The sequence below is a fragment of the Stylophora pistillata genome, chromosome 5 (assembly GCF_964205215.1).
Source record: "Stylophora pistillata chromosome 5, jaStyPist1.2, whole genome shotgun sequence".
Lineage (NCBI taxonomy): Eukaryota > Metazoa > Cnidaria > Anthozoa > Scleractinia > Pocilloporidae > Stylophora > Stylophora pistillata.
This window is the reverse complement of record NC_142523.1, coordinates 26,472,466-26,492,072: the sequence shown is the minus strand read 5'-3', so window position 1 is coordinate 26,492,072 and position 19,607 is coordinate 26,472,466. Positions and strand designations below refer to the sequence as shown.

The 19,607-nt window shown below is 37.0% G+C and overlaps 1 protein-coding gene and 1 long non-coding RNA gene across 2 annotated transcripts in view; both read right to left on the bottom strand.

Moving 5' to 3' along the window:
* Positions 1–14,714, bottom strand: part of LOC148731120 (uncharacterized) — a 203,410-nt gene extending 188,696 nt beyond the window's left edge. Inside the window, exon 1 of the long non-coding RNA XR_016001200.1 lies at positions 14,382–14,714. This is a non-coding gene — a long non-coding RNA (uncharacterized LOC148731120). The remainder of the gene's footprint in view (positions 1–14,381) is intronic.
* LOC148731121 (uncharacterized) lies at positions 3,776–8,705 on the bottom strand. Its single transcript, XM_088760048.1, has 2 exons — positions 7,887–8,705; positions 3,776–7,608 (listed from the first exon to the last, which is right to left on the bottom strand). The coding sequence occupies exons 1-2, from the start codon at positions 8,055–8,057 to the stop codon at positions 5,347–5,349; spliced, it is 2,433 nt and encodes an 810-aa protein (XP_088616174.1). The 5' UTR covers positions 8,058–8,705; the 3' UTR covers positions 3,776–5,346.
* Positions 14,715–19,607: the final 4,893 nt, after the last annotated feature.

Genomic DNA, 19,607 nt, shown 5'->3' with positions numbered 1-19,607 from the left:
GAAAAACCGCAATCGGCCTGGAATATATTGCCCTTCGAGAGCGAGCGACAAAAAATCATCCTGGCGGCTTCCGTGACAACTTAGATAATTCGCAAGCCATAATGTATGAGAGACCAGACAATACGGAAAGATGTACAGTCAGATGTATAAAAAAGTATTTGCAGAAGCGAAACCCCAGCTGCTCACCTTACGGCAAAGGCCAAGAAACAACAGCACCGGTGAATTTAACGAAAGCGACGCGGTGCGGTACTGCAATGTCCCTTTAGGGAAAAACACCTTGCAAGATTTACTCGGCCGCATGAATAAGAAAGCTAGTCTGTCTACTCACTTCGCATCGCACTGTATTCGGACGACAACAGTAACCATCCTCAAAGCAGCCGGCCTGGAGAATTCGAGAGAGTAAGAAGTGTTACTGGCCACAAAAGTTATGCCTCAATCGATTCGTACCGCGAAAGACTGACAATTCAACAAGTGCAGTCCTCAGCCATAATCAGCAATTTTGTGGTTCCAGTGACAGCGAGCCAAGCTGTTGCACCGCTCAGAGTCACCGCTCAGTCACGAAGTTCTCTTGGAACACTGCAGCAAAATCAGAGCCAAGACGAAACTCGCTGCATTAATCAACAGTCCAATGTTAGCGTTCACGAAACCAGCGCGGCTCATGCAGAACTTTTCATCGGGTTCTTTTCAGACCTCTACTTTCAACTTTTACGGAGAGTCTGCCTAAAAAGACGTCTGAGATGTGGTCTTCTAGAGCCTTTTGTAAAACATTCTTTGCCAAAGTTCATGATTTTAGGTCGCCATTTTTAAAGAAAAAGAAAATTAATGGTTTGAGGGCTGCGAAGTTAGTTAGAAGCTTCGCTTTTCGGGGAAATATATTTTTAAGAACATCAAATTTCCGGGGGGCAGCTATAGCCGATAGTTCCTCGACAGAAACACTCTATTGTTTAAATAGTGCAAATTAACATGTAAGTGATTGCTAAAAGGCGATTGCGTGACACTCGGTAAGTTGTAAGATGACATTTGTTACCACTTATCAGGCGAAAAAACAGTTTTCAAAATTTCCAGTCTGCATTCTGAACCCAATCTGCAGTCTGCATTTTGTACCTAGTCTGCATTGCGTAGCCGGTTTGCAGTCTGTATTTTGTACTGATCGATAGCTAAAATGTCAATTCTGACCGTTCACCCGACGTCACCCCAGCAGTTCAAAATAATATCATGTACTTTCAACTGTATCCAGGAGTTACCCATTGGAAATTGATTATCTTCAAAACCTGTTCAAACGCAATGTATCCGTGACTTATTCACAGTTTCCTGTGATTTTTTTCATGATTTACTAAGCCCTTCTGTGAAGACAGCTGAAGTTCATGAATATTCATGACATCAAAAATAGTATAATGTCGAGTCCTCATCTTTCCTTATTTGGTCTCATCCTTCTGTAATTTCCAAATGCACGCATTTTTTGTTGTTGTTAAACACCTCGCTTTTCCCAAAGGAAAAGCATATATTTAACGCCCTCAAACAGAAAAAAGAAATGGGAAATCAATTAAACAGCTAATAAAAAAGGTAAAAAATGACACAGTGAAGCTAAGGGTCAGTAGCAACTTTTTCCTTTCTAGAAACGACATGGACTAATTAACAATTGGTTCATGCGTTAGCGTGCACTATCGAGTTATGGAGCACGCGGGAAGTTTGGAGAGCACGAAAGAAGCGTAAGAGTTGCCCGAGGCGATAGCCGAGGGAAACTCTAGCTTCTTGACTGCTCTCCAAACTTCCCACGTGCTCCATAACTCGATAGTGCACAGCTGAAAGCATGAACCAATTGTTTTAGAACATAGCCGGTGGAATTGTGCATCGAATCCAACGCGAAAAACGGACAACAATATCAGTTGAAGCGAATCGTGACGGCGCTGTTTCCGAGTCTCCTTTTCCTTTGTTTTTCTCTCATTCTGCCTCATTTAAGAGCTCTAGCCCAAGGGAAAAGGTCGAAACATTGTCTTCGTTTTCGGACTAGTAGGCCGAGTTTCTGTTTGTATCCATTATTGTCGCGAAATCTATAATTTTTCCCCGTGCTAACAATGGCCGCTCGCGCGAAAAAAAAAGTTCTGGCGAAGTCGGATTTGCTGACGCTATCAGCGTGCACTATCGGGATTTTGAGCACGCTCACGTATAATGAATTTAATTGCGCGACTCTGCTAGCTATGTTCTAAAATTTTTTAGAACATAGCTAGCAGAGTCGCGCAATCAAATTCATTATACGTAAGCCGACCGACCAACTGTTTTTACTTTGAAATGACTTTTGAACGGTTTGCAGTATGTGACAGATATATTTCCTTCCTTATAACTTTCGCTGCGCACGCAAAAGATCTAAAAAGATAAACTGGACCTACTGTTTTTACTTTGAAATGACTTTACAATGGTTCGCAGTTTGTAACAAAGAGTTCTTTTCCTCTTTCTAATTCTCGCGCCGCGCTCAAAAGATGAAAAAAAAAATTGGACCTATTGTTTTTACTTTGAAATGACTTTACAATGGTTTGCAGTTTGTAACAGAGAGTTCTTTCCCTCTTCATAATTATCGCGGCGCGCGCAAAAGATCGAGAAAATTATAACTGACCTACAGACTGTTTTTACTTTGAAATGACTTTTGGACGGTTTGCAGTTTGTGACAGATGCATATCCAATACATATCCAACAAAGCCTTAACCATTTCTACAGCCTTTGAGATACGACTTGTATATTTCATTCAGATCTCTTGTTTCATGAGGCCAGAGTTAATACTTCTCTCTATTAACTCTGATGAGGCGTAAAGAGGTGATTTAAATAGCAAACTACCATGTTTTCAATCGAAGTTTTAACGCCGCGCAAAAAAAATACTTTTGTTATCAAGCGGATGTTCAGTATTGTAAAGGTAAACAATGGATTGATAAAGTCACACCTCTTTTGACCTCTTTTCAATCTCCCGAACGGAATTCAATTCACTAGCTGTTTATCATCCGTTCTGAAAAAAAATAATGTATCCGTTCTAGCGGCTTGGAAAATACATTCAGAAAAAAATTAACCCGCGTTCGAACGGCTTGTGCTACCTTTCAGAAGAAATTGCATGCGTTCCATCGGCTTAGGTAATCCGTTCAGAAAAAAAATCGTCATCTCTTTGAACGGCTTTTGTATAAATCCGTTGAGAAAAATCTTAACCCGTTCGAACGGCTTACAGTCGTCCGTTAGAATGGCCAAAGTTGTCCGTTTAGTATTCGGCCGGCTGAAAAAACAGCATCGCTTCTGCGCTGAAAGAGACCTGATAAAATCATTTTTTCGAGTTCACGTGTTCAACAAATTAGCATACGTTCGAACTTGAAATCTGATCTTGTCACATCTCGTCACAAAATCCTTTCAGTCAAAACAAACGAGAGGGTTCGAGCCCGGCCGGACCGATACTCATGGTAGACAACATTCCACGCAAGACTATTTCTCGCGATCAGACTGTTTTGAAGATTGTGGAAGGGTTTTACATAAATTTAGCACTTCCTTGCCAACGAGCCAGTTCGGCAAATGGTTACTTCAAATAAATAAGAAGCAAGGACCGCGAACGAAAATGCTGCTGGTTTACGTAGGATCCCGAGCTGATCTAGTAGTCAGCCAAGGGAAAAATATTCAATCCAAACCCCGCATGGAACGTTCTGCAACGGTTACGAAACTCGAAAAAGCTTCGCGGCATTAAGTTCATGTGTGATGATTACGACGCGTAACCTTTTCACTCTTGTTTATAATCTTATTCTACATGTAAGTTCAGTTTGGAAGCTTTTTTCAGATTTTTGTTTGGTATCGAGAGTACGGTGCCATTCGATGTTTGTTTTATTAATCTAAATTTTTATTCTGGGAAAGGTTTTGTGATTTCAAACCGGACTGCCAGCGTCACGGCAAGCAAAATTTTATCGTCGGTTCTAAAAGCTGTAAAGAGATAATTCAGACACAGCAACAAATTGTTTTATCAAACCCGTTTACTGTTAACATAAGACTGGCTAATAGTTTACTATTTGTTTGACAGCACGCCAGGAAATTATAGCTCGAAATTGGGCCAACTTTTATTTTGGCCGCGGAAGATCTGGGGTTCAGTTGAACAAAATTCAACATGGCGGATCAACCTGAAGCTACCGAAGGGGAACTAATTATTTCAATAAAAGAGGCACTGAAGCGGGAAAAATCAAAGTTTGAGCGGCGAATATCAAACGCATACAGACTAAGGGACTTAGATGTTACTATTAAAGAGCTTAACAAGCTTTCCGAAGCGGTAGTGAAAGCGAAGTTTGGAGGTATTCGTGAACGACCAAAATATTGCATCGGTCAACTTTACCCCATTCTAGAAAGATGCATGATTCGCGCAAAGACTGCCATATACCGCCGTCTAAGCCCAAGAATGAGCAAACTACATCCGTGGATGGTTTGCTTCGAACTTCCCATGCCACAGGAGGTCTTTGATCTTCTGGAAAAGGAGATTCTTGGGGTGACAAGGTATGGGATAGAGGTTGAAACCAAACCAGGATCTGTGGCCATTACATTTTCAAGCCTTAGAAGGTTATGCAATCTCTTTGATCAATTTGAAGATTGTGGTGGATTCAGAAAAAAATTTGGTGAAGGAAAAGGAGAGGCAAAACTTATTGTCAATGATCAGAAGAAGGGAATTGTGATCTACAAAGGTAAAGAGGAGATTTTGAGGGCAAAATTTCATTATGGACACTGGAATTCTTATGGGATCCGTCAACATTGAATAAAGGACTCATATCAATGACACTTGCCATTGCTCAATCATTTTCCTTTAATGATTTCAGAGACAAACATCTCAATAAAGTCCTGATCAAGGCCTTTTTTTTTTTTTTGGGGTTACAAATTATACTCTAACATTTTAAAATTCATGTTTGTTGATTACAATGTGCTTTTTCTGACATAATAACTAAAACCTGAAATTGCATGGAACACCTAACTGAATTACAGTTTATTTTTTAACTGACAGAGCAGTCATTTAAGTTTAAAATAGAACATCCTTTAATGATAATTAAGATTTTATAACACAATTACACATTTAACAAGGCCATGCTGTTAGAAAAACGTTTGGCTGCCCCTAGGCATTATGAACAGCTAAATTTCCAACTCTGTCAAGTGAAAACAAAGCCTACATTGCTACACAACTGAACTTCGAAAAAGATGATCCTTCTGGAAAATCAGAAATGTTATATAATTGATCAACTCAATTTATTATAACTATTAGTCTTCAAGGACAGCCCGGTTATCTCTACACGGTACAGCCTCGCACAAGATACTCAGGATGACTGTATCTTGAGGTAATACATGTTGAATTCATCTGGAGTACCTCAAACATTCTTGTGTTGGTTTGCCATCACATACAGATTTCTTAATCTCCTGCATGAGTTCATGTCCACAGAATAAGCAAAGTTCACTGTCAGCCTCTTTATCCAAGCCACAATAGCAGTAATGTTGGGGATCCTTACTAATGCGAGTAGGAATAAGAGTGTCATGTGACTGATGATAGGCTAAAAGTGAGGGTTGCTTGACAGGAAGCCATAACTTGCTAATGTGGTCATGTCTAAAAACCTGATACCAACGTTGTTTGTACTGGCTGTTTCTGGCAAAGCTAGCGATTTGCACATGTTTAGCTTCCCTGCCCTGCATTGTGTTGATACCCAACCCTGTACCATACTTGTCAAACATTAGCTTAGAGTGAGCATAGACTAAATGTCCAATACTCCATACAGTGCCTGATACTGAAGAACCAAACAAAGCAGCTGCAGTGAAATAATCATGGCACAACTGAGAAAGGTTTGCAAGATCTTGTTCAGTGAGATGGTACATTGAAAAAATTGCAGCACAATCCCTGAGCTTAGTACCGATAAAGACAATTTTCAAAAGTTTCAGTAGAAGTTCTGGGTCTGTTGAGTCACCCTGAATTGCTTTGACTAAATACATGAACCCATGTAAGATTAACCGTGAATCTTTACCAGTTAAGCGATAAGTGAAATCCTTATCTTTACCCCTGTCTTCAAGAAGCCACTTGCCTAATTGTTTTCTCATTCTCCCTGCTTTGACATCACTTTCCATAGCCTTCATATATCTGAAAATTGCACTGTTTTGGGGGAGTTCACTAAGGCTGTTTAATTTATTGGGAAGGTTACTGAAAGAAATGGCAACGTCAAGCAGCATTGTATGTAAATACTGCACCCCATTGTTCTTCAAGTGGAGTGGTTCAACAACCTCTTTGTCACAGAGCTTCCCAATAAAGGGTTGAAATTCTTGCCTGGATTTTTTCCCAGCAATAAATTGTGTGATTTTACTCCTTAATGTTTTCTTAGCTAAATGAGTGGGGAGTTTTCTTTTGAATTCAACAACCTGCTTTGAAGTAGTAATTCTTTCGCGATACTGCCAGGGTCTCCACTTACAATCCTGATCTACTCCAAATCTGCCAGTAAGGGAATTACTTTCATTTTGAGAAACATTAGCAAAACTGGAAAAATACTTTGCTGAATTAGATAATTCCCCATTGATAAAGGCCAGGAATTTCATATCCCCTGGAATAAGGTCAAATGTAAAGGTAACATCCTTCCCCATTACTGTGTAGGTTTTTTTCTCAATTACCTCGATGTCCGCTGCTAACTTTTCTGTGAATCTAACAACCACCTCATGATCCTCCTTACAGTTGGCACCGAACAACAGGAAATTGTCATTGGGAGAGGCCACCCTCGGTCCCACATTTAAAAAACTAATTAACCAGGACATTGATTGGTCCCACTTTCCAAATGGAGCTCCATCACCCCCAATGGCAACCTTGAATGTTCCCTCCCTCTCACCAAACCAGGTCAGTTTGTCACTATCTTTCCTGTATTCATCAGTCACAAAATAGAATTTGCAGAGCATGAGTAGGAAACTCTCCAAGTTCCTATACACCCCATCAACTTGTTGGTCTACTGGTAAGTTATGACACAAAGTTTCTCTTAGTGAGATAACCTCTCCCATATCAAGTTCTTCAATTTTGTTCATTAGGACACTGTATGGAAGGGGTTTAGGAACTGGAATACCCCACCCATATGTAAGTCTTCTCTTTGACAGAAAACCCTTTTTGGTATGTCTCCCTGTATTTTTCATTACAAGAGATGACCTTGTCTGTTGATACTTAATTTTACTGATAACCCCACCTGCATAAAGCAGTGAAAGGGAACGGATGAAATTATCCTCACTTTTCTCATACTCTGCACAGTGCATTTTTATTTTGGCCACAGTGGCCTTTTTGACTTTTTGTGATGAGCAAACATACCTAGATATATCGGCAATCTTGCCATATTTACAAGTAGTCGCGAACATGCCATCAAGTGCAGGAGCCCTGCTCTCTGGAGACCCTCCATTAATCTCTATTGCAGCAGTGAGAGTCTCTAACTGCCTTCTGCTGGCACTTCTTCTTGGTAAATCCAAAACTCCTTTACTGGTGAGTTGAGTAGGACTTCTCTTTCTCATGGTGGATGCATTCATAGTCACTTGAAATGTTGGTGTTCTCTGTAAAGGCACCAGGTCTGTTTCCAATTCTTCTATAGTCTTTAGTGCCTGCTCTTTCTTAAGGTTAAGAAAAAAGCAAAATTATCATTATTATCATTACTGTTATTATCATGATAAAAATTTTTATCAGTAAAGGAACAAAAAAGCTGAAGTGTCGGAACATTAAGGATTAATCATTTAACCATTTTTTAACTGAACGGCCATTAATAATCTCGAGTTAGCTGAAAACAGATTGAAATGCTTAGTTTTACAAGCTCTATAAACCATGGCACGAAAAATCACAATTAAGACTACCTCAGCGCTTTCTGTACACCACAAATAATACCAAGACTTACTTTCTTTTTTAGTCGCTGAATTTGTTTCTGTAGGGCAGAAATCTCTTTGGACTTCGACAAATATTCCTCTCTAAAAGTAGCTCTCCTTCTGGCCAGTTCCCCGACGGGAAAGCGATCACACTGTGAACCGTTCGATGAACGTCTTGGCTTCTTCCTGCTCTTGCTTCCCATTGAGTGTTCCGGGAGAGTCGAAACACAGGTAGACAAAAGCTGACCTTGCTCAAAATCTACGGCCTCCGGTAACAAACCGAAACGATAGAAACACAGTTCAGATCATATTCTTTTATTTTGGCTAGAGAGAACAATAACACAAAGTCTCTCTCTCTCTGAAAATTTGCTTCAAAAAACCTTTCATTCGGTTTATGGTGTTACAATCCTTTAACGAAGGAAAACACAAGTTTTAAAAGCGAGAAATATGAATGAAAAACAATAGTAACCAAGGCAAGCTGTATATCAAAATAGAGCTTGCAGATCGAAGAATTTCGTTCTTTAGCGCCAAAATCCATTTTCGGTACCAGTCTCAAGAAAATGGAACAAATCTTACCATGCTTATCCCCCCTTGGTCGCATTACGAAAGGCCGAGTAATTGTTTCTCTTGGAGGACTGGACACTATGGACAGATCAGTGGCCCAAATCAGATCAAAAATTGCCCGGCGTGAGATCAACGAATTTAGCAGTTCGCGTCCGCCACATGCCGATGCGCCACGTTAATTTGATCTTTCAACTAAATTTAGAATGCCAGGCCATTAAAAAAAAACCAATTAAATATAAACAATAGAAAAAACAATGAGCCAGCTCATACATACTGATGACTTTGCTCTATTCGCGTCCTTCACCCATATGCCTATGGACGCAGACGCGTTTATGCGTCTGGTGCTGACGCGTTACTCGCGTATGTTTTGGTTCGCATTACTCTGACCTGCACTGTACTGTATCTCTGACTTCGGTTTTTCAAAGAGAAGATTGATAGTATACATATAATATGCAGAGACATACCAAAAACAGAGACACTGGAACATACAACATTCATCAAACTGGTGAAGGTTCAAGTGATTTATTTTCCAAAATAGCAAGTGCAGTAGCTAGAAAAACAGCACAGAATATTCGAAAAAAGGCTTCAACAAAAGTTGCAGAAAAGTGTTCTGAAAAAATTGGTGAAAAAACTGGACAAGTTTTTGGTGAAAAAATTTATGATAAACTCAGTAAAAAAGGCACAGGGATAAAAAAACCTGTCATTCAAGGAAAAGGTTGGGAAATAGCAAAAATAATGAGGTCAATATCGACAACATCAATATTCGTAATGGTTCTGACAGGTATAATGTGTATTTTGAAACTGATTTTTATGTCAGCAAAAGAGCAGATAATTAATGCACAATTTGCTGCTGCAGACAATATTGCAATAATCAAAGAAGCACAATAGTTTAATCAATCACCAGATATCAGCAGGAGCCTACATTTGAAGAATCTTGTTGAATTTACACAAATTCTTATGCAAAAGATGTTGGACCAACAATTCTTCATTTCCAGACACAAATACTGGTACTGTATAGAAAGACAAATTTGATTTCAAACAGGCACAACTTAATTATGAGAAATGATGCTGATGAATCATGCCTACTGTAGTAATATGTAGTATGAAATGTTATGTTCCAGCCAAATACAGTATACCATTATGAAGGATTTGTAAAAAGTCAAAAAATTATTCAATCATCAACAGCTGCAGCTCAAGTTAATGTAATTGGCTTTCACAGGTTTGGTTTATTTAAATCATTTGCGGATGAAATTTGTTCAATTGGAAAAATTAGAATCACAGCATCACTTGAATATGATGATCATGTTATTTACAGAGCTAATGGAGTAACTGATCCAGAAAGATTAATTATTACAAGATTCATTCCAAAATGGTATTTAATTCAACTAGTGGACAGATGTTTTTGAAAAATTACCATACGCCAAATTCTTGGAATTATTTGAAAGAAAGACTTGTGAAAAGTATTCCCAGACAAAATGCAGATGGAAGTTTTATGATAAGCACAGCAATAAGAAAACCAAGACAAGCCACGTGTTCATTTGGGCTCTCAATACAACAAAAAATATTGGAAACCATGTGAATTTAATCCATTTGTTTTTATACTTATAAAGTTGGATCAAACGTGGCTGGTGCAAAGTGAAAGGTGGTGTTTTTTATTCACAACAGAGAATGAGACAAGACAGAGAAGTGGCAAAAACATACAGAACATTGATAAGATCCAGCAAACAATTTCATGACTTTCTCAGCTGTGGCCCAACAATTAATGTTAAATCATTTGAAAAGCTTTAACGCATTCTATACTTAGATCTGACCAACCAAGAAGTTGAATTGAAAAGTGGAAGCACAAAACTTGAACTACAGTCCATTATACGCTGACTGCTGTAGCAGCAAATAGCTACTTTTTGTATGCTCTTGTGCTTCAAAAAGAACTATCTGTGGATAATGTGTCTGGAAAAGCTGTTCTGAGAGTATAAATGAAAGTATAAAAATGTTCATTAATTGAGTATCATCCGTGTCAACATGACATTTATTTTTCACTAACCGAGTACATGTATCATTTACATGTATATGATAATCAGTTTTTAAAGGTTCTTTAAGTAGTCAATCATAATTATATAAGATATGACTCAGTATCATCTGTATGGCATTAAATTAAGCAACAATCAAATACAAAAACTTGCTTGAAATGCAATAGGAAACAAATCTACAATAACAATCGGACTGAGTGCAAGGAAACTTTCTGGTCATGATGAACTAATGCACCCAAACGCACAAGTAAACAAAATAAAAAATAAAAAACTGGAAAGTTGTTCAATATGGAGGTTCGCTTTGGGTTTCTCTTGCTCAATTTGCCCAACCTCTTCTAAGCAAAGCCACACCTGCTGTTGTGAATAATTATTGGAAAAAAGTGGTCATTATTTATCTCTTTCTGGCAGAACTATGAGCGGTGATATTTATATGGATTCAAAAGAAGTAAAAAACATGAAAGAATACATTTAGGTTTAGAATCATAATTATTCCAATGTTATTAAAAATCAAAAAACAGCATTGTCTTTGAAATCTAGCTATAATTCATTAGCAAGATTTAGTTTATATGAAATTTCACAAAAAACATTGAATGAAGATTCTCAAATAGAAATCTACAGTGGCCTACCACTGTCACATCAAATTAAAGTCACTCACATCAAATTAAAATCACTCGCATCAAATTAAAATCACTCACATCAAATTAAGATCACTCACATCAAAATAAAGTTACTCACATTAAATTGAAATCACTCACATCAAATACAAATCGGTGACATCAAATTCAAATAGCTCACATCAAATTCAAATCACTCACATCAAATTGAATTCGCTCACATCAAATTCAAATTGCTGACATCAAATTCAAATTGCTGACACATCAAATTCAAATCGCTCACATCAAATACAAATCATTACATGTACATCAATTGGTCAGCAGTTGAATACATAAAATCATTGTTGAATATTATAATTTTTTGCAGCAATTGAAGTTTGCTGAACAGTTTTGTTTTTCAGGAATAATTTTTGAATGCTTTCATTCTTTGTATGGTATCTTTGATCATGTTGTTAGAGTTTTTTTGAAAAAAATTATGGAAAATAATTTTATTCAGACTCCAAAAGTCTGAATAAAAGAAAAATCGTAACATGCACAATGCATAATGTCCGCAACGTACTGTCCGTACCACTTCTCAACTTATAATTTCTCAGCAAAGAAAACCCACCTAGTAAATGTTTTGAGATTAAAATAGAGTATACATCAGACTAACTGAGCAGCATCAATAGCACATGAAAATACAGCACATTGTAAACAGGAACTGAAAAAAAAGGTACCTTAACGTTGAGGACACTATGTAATGTCCACAACACAAATTCAATGTCTACTTTGTAAGGAAAGTGCCAGTAGCTGGATAATAATTTATGGCTCAGTGATAGTGTAAGACAAAGGTTATACACACATACCATTATATTAATGATCCCGTTATCTATCATAAACTTCAACCATATCGATTCTGAATTAGATAAAGACACAAGAACAGAACTTGAATACCTTTATAAATTCTATCGTAAAAAATACTGTTTATTGAAAAGAACTTTCAAACATTTCAAACAAGTGAGCTTGATTTGTGAAATAACCAGTTCTATTCTCATTGTAAGTGGGACAATTGCTGGAGCTGCTACACTTAACCCAATAGCTCTCAGTTCAATCACTGGATCAGGCGTAGTAGACAGCATACACAAAAATGAAAAATTTTCCAAGAAAAATAAAATATTAATGTGCAAATTCACATTCACATCATATGAAAAAATGTTGAATGAAATGAGATCATATGCGCTTGATTCCAACTTCAACAACAAACAATTTCTGAAGCAAACGAAACTACCAGTACTTGGAAACATAGTCAGATACATGACAAATATGAAAACAAATAAAGAAAGAAATTCAGCACAAAATAGATTTTATATTATCTCCTCTTTCTTCTAAAGCCTTATTCCAAAATTGCTTATATCTTTTCATCATTTTCTTCCATTTGGTTGCTTCAATGAGCCTTAATACCAATGAAAGAGAAAATCTTGTTTATCGCAAATTTCATGTTGATCGTTCTTTTCTTTTTTCCCCTTCCATTCATCAAGAACAAAAAACACTTTTTCTATTCTGTTGATGATGTCTCTGTTGATCTGAATATTATATTCTCTTTCAATGTCAAATAATTTATTATTCTCTCAATATGATACTTTCTGTGAATTAAATACTCTTATTCCTGAACTTGAATTTGGTAGTCAATGAATTCATTCACAAATCCATATCCTTCAACAAAACCACATTCAACACAAACGAATTGATAACCAACACATTGTATATAAGAATTTAAGCAGCAAACCTCTTTATCTTCTTCATATTCAACAAGTATTTCCATACAAAAAAGACAAACATCTTCTCCAAAATCAACCAAACCTTCACATTATCACCACATATTAATTTTTTTCAATTTCTTCTCTCATCTCAGTCTTTTCAATCTTCTTTTTCAAAATCTGTCTACAAACACCACAAATTATTGTTATTTTCCAATCCAAGTTGAATAATTATCATAATAACACAATATACCATACTATAATTATTTTAACAATATAAATTAGTTTTACATACATTTCACACACCATAAGAGACATCATCTCCAGAAACAATCTCATTATCAATCAAACACTGCTTAATCACAGCAACTTTGTTACCTTGTAACTGAATAAAACTCTTGTCATTATTATTCAAAACATTTCCACCACATTTACATACATTCTTTTCAAAATAGATACCATTTTATAACATCATTTAGACTCATAAAATTATTGAAACCTTCAACTGTAGTCACACATATTTTTCTATTTCTCATTATCATCATTCATACGAGGATTTTTATCAAATTGCAGAAAATCCATCTTGCCATACATTCAGTACATACAATTTTTAACCACTTATCATATTCAATTTGTGTTGTAAGATTTTCTAAGCATCCTTTTCCAGAAGAAATCTTTTAATTATCTAGTCTCAAGTTACTCTGATCTTTATCTCTAAAATCAATTTTCTTTCCTATTGGAATCAAACCATTAAAACATTCATAAACAAATCTATAAGCAGCAGCAGCATTATTATTAGATGGATCATATTCAACAATAGAAAGTTCTTCAGGACAATCTTTTGGGTAACACCACTGACCAACAAATATGTTTTCCTTTACCATGAATACATAATTCATGAATACAATTGTTAAGTTCACGAACACTTTTATCTGGACAAGCAAAAGCATTCTTTAAAATCTGAATGCTGACGATAATTTCTTCCATTCAATTTCATAGAATCCGATTCTAAATCTTCTAAAATAATTCGGTTAGCGTCAACAGGTAAATATTTTGGATCTCTTACTTTTAGAATTGGTTTTAAACCTTTATCAGTAACCAAAAATTTACGACCAGTAAAAATAACTTTTTTACTTTCCATATTTTATAATATAGAACGCGATTTACCCTTGAAGTCTTTCTTTCCGTTTTAGCCACCAACAAGAGTAAACCACTGTATAATTCAACAGAAACAAGCATAATTATGAAATAGCCACTGTTGAGGCCAAACAAAAATATTAAATTTTCGTGCCCGCAGCGTCGATCGTTGAGTTAGCGGTCAACGGAGGTATATTTGTTTGGTAGTTGGGAGTAAGGAGGGCAAAAACATGGCAACTGTGACAGGACACCTATTTTTCATGTACTTTTGCCGCAGCGAGATGCCATTATAACGGCTGCTGTCTGTGTACTACTTTAAATAATAATATTTAGGGTAAAAGAAAACACTTTATTTTTCCTTTGCTTTGTATCAAGGTAAGCGACCCGTCTAAGCCTTTATAGCTGGCAAAGATATACTGAAAAGCCAAAAATTAGAAACAGATCGATACCTGTATTCCTGTGCTTGGTACTTCACTCGCCGGAGTGGAGGCCCATAGCGAATTGTTTGCTCCGTCGGTTTCCTTTGCAAAGAACGCAAAACAAATCCTGTGCCTTGCGAGAAAGAAAAAAAAGCTTCTACCTGTAATATCAACTTTCTTCCAGAGATTCAGTACCCGTTCGAAGCACAATTTCTCCAGAGAAACTACTAGTTTCGGAGACAGGGATGAAAAACGTTTGCGCATGCGCCAGAGACCCGCGGTCAGAAACGCGGGCTCAGACACGTGCTTATTTTAAACTCAATAAATTTTGCGTGAAATGAACAGCCGTTACAAAAGTTTAAAAAATAAGGAAGCCGTCATTTTTGAAAAAAGAAAAAGAATTTTGAAAAAAATTGAGAGGGTGTACAAATTGTACAAAAATTGTTCTCGCGCCGAAAAACGGTCTTATTTGCAAAGTTTCAATACGGTTGCGAACTGGCTCAATTTGCGGCAACGTTTACAGTGTCGTGTTGGCTTTTTCTGATCACTTTTTCGTCCGTTCATGCAAAATGTTGGTTCGTCGGTAAAACCAGGCAGAGTAAAGAAGCTATTTACGGCACTTCTAAGCCCCTGCCACTTGGTTTGGCAAGAGCCGTGAACTTTCCTGAAGAAACTCCAGTCTGTTGACCTCATCGTCGAACGATCGAAATTCAAAAAGCAAGATAGTCGCTGCTCATCGTCGTTTTCCGACCAACATTCCAATTAATTAAACTTAATTCCCGTAAGCCTTTTCGAAGTTTTAGACACAAAGGGAAGAAAGAAAGCGAGATATAAATCAAGGAGCACGTGGTGTGACGCCTGTGAAATAACATTTTAACAAAGTGCCGAAGGAGACTGAAGTATGGCGATAACAAATGGATTTCGTTGTGAAGTATGTTGACTAAAAAATGATGCATTTGGTTTTGTTTTGATTTAAATATAGGAAAGTGGCTCTTTAGGATTGGAAAAATTACGAAAAAGAAGCCATTTATTTTTTAACCAAAGTTAAATATCTATCATTGCAAAACGAATTACTGTTAATTTTACATAGGTAAACTTCCACTATTTTAATTAAGCTAATATTGGAGAGAGGGAAGTTTTCTCTCATCAATATCTTGCAATAGTTCCATTATTTACTGTGTTGTCAAAATAGCTTAGTTAAGTTTTCATAACATTGAACTATTTTGGAATTTACTTTTGTGTCTGTTATTATCACCATTCAAATTCAAGACAGATGCCAGTAAACCAATTGTCAATCAAAACCAGCCCAGACCAACCCATCCTTAACTCCCAGCCCCCATCATATCAATCAAAATATTCTGTTCAAACTTTTTTTTAACTCAAAAAATCTTTTTTTGGCTCCCTATACCTAACCTCTTCTACTCCTTTTACCACCTACTCTTAATACTAACCAACATGTTACTCATCTCCCTCATTCCTTTTCCTCTGATCATGACTATCTCATCTTATTTCATTCTAACCTTCCTTATTATTATTATTATTATTATTATTATTATTCGTATATATGCACGATCGTTCGCAGTAAAGCACTATTTGAGCAATAGTGAAAATCAGACCTGAAAAAAAATTCAGGCCTGTACGGGATTCGAACCACTGACCTCTGCGATATTAGTGCAGCGCTCTTCCAATTGAGCTAACAAGCCAACTGGGAGCAGGCCAACAAATTAATTCGACATAAACCCGTAGATGATAAATCAAACAACAACAAACATATGAAACACATGTATGAACTGCGGTTATGAAACGTATATATGCACGATCCTTCGCAGTAAAGCACTATTTGAGCAATAGTGAAAATCAGACCTGAAAAACATTTCAGGCCTGTACGGTTTATGTCGAATTAATTTGATGGCCTGCTCCCAGTTGGCTTGTTAGCTCAATTAGTAGAGCGCTGCACTAGTATCGCAGAGGTCAGTGGTTCGAATCCCGTACAGGCCTGAAATTTTTTTCAGGTCTGATTTTCACTATTGCTCAAATAGTGCTTTACTGCGAAGGATCGTGCATATATACGTTTCATAACCGCAGTTCATACATATGTTTCATATGTTTGTTGTTGTTTGATTTATCATCTACCGGTTTATGTCGAATTAATTTGATGGCCTGCTCCCAGTTTGCTTGTTAGCTCAATTGGTAGAGCGCTGCACTAGTATCGCAGAGCAGTGGTTCGAATCCCGTACAGGCCTGAAATTTTTTTCAGGTCTGATTTTCACTATTGCTCAAATAGTGCTTTACTGCGAAGGATCGTGCATATATACGTTTCATAACTGCAGTTCATACATATGTTTCATATGTTTGTTGTTGTTTGATTTATCATCTACGGGTTTATGTCGAATTAATTTGATGACCTGCTCCCATTTGGCTTGTTAGCTCAATTGGTAGAGCGCTGCACTAGTATCGCAGAGGTCAGTGGTTCGAATCCCGTACAGGCCTGAAATTTTTTTCAGGTCTGATTTTCACTATTGCTCAAATAGTGCTTTACTGCGAAGGATCGTGCATATATACGTTTCATAACCGCAGTTCCTACATATGTTTCATATGTTTGTTGTTGTTTGATTATTATTATTATTAATTTTTGTACTGCCTTGAAGTGGCTGCAAATCGAATATAAAAATAATGAAAAAACAAATTTGTCAAAGAAATGTTTAAAAAAAACGAACAAACAAGCAAAAAGGGCTCCTTCCAATATTCTAGAGAATAAAGCTTTCTTTATGGAGTCTTTTGCAATGAAAATCTTTCATGTTCCTTTTTTTCTTTTTTTGTGTATCTTTTTGCCTTCTTATGTTGTATTTCTTCATTTTCATTTCATTTCCGGTGTAATTACATTAAGTTAAGAAAAATTTGACCCACTATCTGCAGGTCAAAGGAATACCTTGTAGATATATAAGAAAATAAAAGTGTGGAAGTGTGGACCTTCAATGCTAGTACCCAATTGAACTACTGATAGTTTTTATTTTAATGCTGCCTTATGACTGACATAACTGCCTTGCAGTTTGTAGGTCCCTCAGTGCAAATTCTCTATTGAACAACTAACCTTTTATTTTCATCATTTCACACTTTCAACACTTGCCATCATCACGCTTCTTTTCCCCTTATTAACCCACTATATTTGTGGAGATTTGTGAACCCTTTCATTTGGGATTCCATACTTTTACATAATCAATCAGTCAATCAATCAATCAATCAATCAAGTTTATTGACTATACGTGCGGCATGGTTACCCTGATTGCCCAAGCCAGAGGCTCACGTATGAAAGATAAGAGAGCAACCCACCCATCCCACTCCAGGGAAAGACATCCACCACACAGTAATCTCACGCGTGGGAAATTCATATCTCCTACCTCTAACCCTGCAGGAGACGGGGCATATAGTTTATTTGTCGTTATCCGAGAAGACTAGAATGTCTATTGTTACGTGCACGAATGACCAACAAATGTCCGCTAACAAAGCATCTATGAAAATAGACTCCCGAGTACGATATATGGCACGCAACAAAAATGTAACAACAAGCAGTTACCCATTTTAACTATTATTTAATTAGTTTTACATTGTCTAATTTACTTAGGTTAAAGATTAAGTTAAGCAGTTCATAAAGCAGGCTTAAAATCCTTCATGCCGTGTAAGTGTTCGTCGTCTTGATCAACTTCCAATTCCAACATCCGCCGACTGAAGATCACAGCACTTGGCTTTCTTGATTTATCGCATTCTTTCCTTGTACACAAACTCTTCCGGAGGACTCCATAGTAAACTCTGTATTTTCTATCTTCTTCCTCTCTCGACTATCGTCTTCTTCATCTCTTTCTTCTCTCCGGATATCGCAAGGTCGAAAGGTCATAGCCTTGTCACATCATAGCTTCCAAAAGTTCAGTCAGCAAGCCACGAGGGTAAGCCCTCGGGCAAATCTCTTTTTGTACTTCTCACAAGCCAGCTTTTATACATTTACTTTAGTTATCTAGAATGTTCTATTACTATTTATAGCGTATTACAAGTTGTACTATTTTTGGAAGCTGCTGAGGCACATGAAAGAAGTTTCTGGAATATTACAGATTATAGATAATTCTAGAAAAGTCTGGGATTGCGTGACAGATTCAGTAAAAAAAATTCGATCCTCCTAACACTATCCATTTCTTGATATTATAGAAAGGTAGCAAACAAGTCCTAAGTTACTTTTAAGACCATGAGTATTGGTCTGGCTGGGGCTCGAACCCTCGACCTCCCGCACAACACAATCCAGCACTCTAACCATGTAATGCCACAAAGGTTGCTAGATAAATCTATTGCATTTTTTTGAAAAAAGTTTTTCTTTCTTAAAAAAAAAAAAACAGTCAATATCCAACCACATCAACATGGCAACGTCACTTTCTGGTTCTTTCTGAGCACTATTTTACAGTCAACAGTTCTTGGCAGAACAGGAAGCAACTCATGTACACTTATTGCCCTTTTGTTTAGCAAATTGTTTTATTCATCCAATTTGGATATTTCTGTAATAAGAAGTCCACTGAGTCAGGCGTGGGTGTACCAGATAATAATTATTCGAGGAATCTTACTAGGCAACAGGATCTATGATTCAATCACACAAAACTCCTCAAACCTTTGGTGCGCTACAACCTCTGCAAGTCCCTTGAACACTGAACAGTATCATGGACCATATATTGGTCCTGAACTCCCTGTGAGCATTAATCCTGAAGCAATTCTGGCTTCTGTTTTTAGTTGAGTTTCAAAACCATTGTACTTATTCCAACTTTCCCAGGAATTTTTCTTTTTGGTAGCACATCCACGAGAACAATGGGTTTCATGAGGCTTTTGCTTAGTGGCAGCATTCATAGGAGCTCCTCTCATACCATATGGAAATAACTCATTTCCAATACACTCTTTGGACTTTAACGAATGTTAAGTTCCAGTGAGAGCGATATGCATGGGGTAACGCGATATTTTTGCAGCGTTTTTGACTTGTTCATGTAACACCGTGTAGGATGGGTGTGCTTTCGCTTCGCCTTGATCAAAATATAAGTCACATTTTTTTTCCAGACTCATATTTATTGCCAAAGCATGGTATTATTTACCTTCTACCAATTTGAATCTTAGCTTATTATCTAAAATGGAGGTCAATTATACTCAAAGAAACTAAGCTTGCAATGTGTTTCCTTACCGAGTACTGAAAGAGGGCTCTTGAGCAAGCAAATGAATATTTTCCAAAAA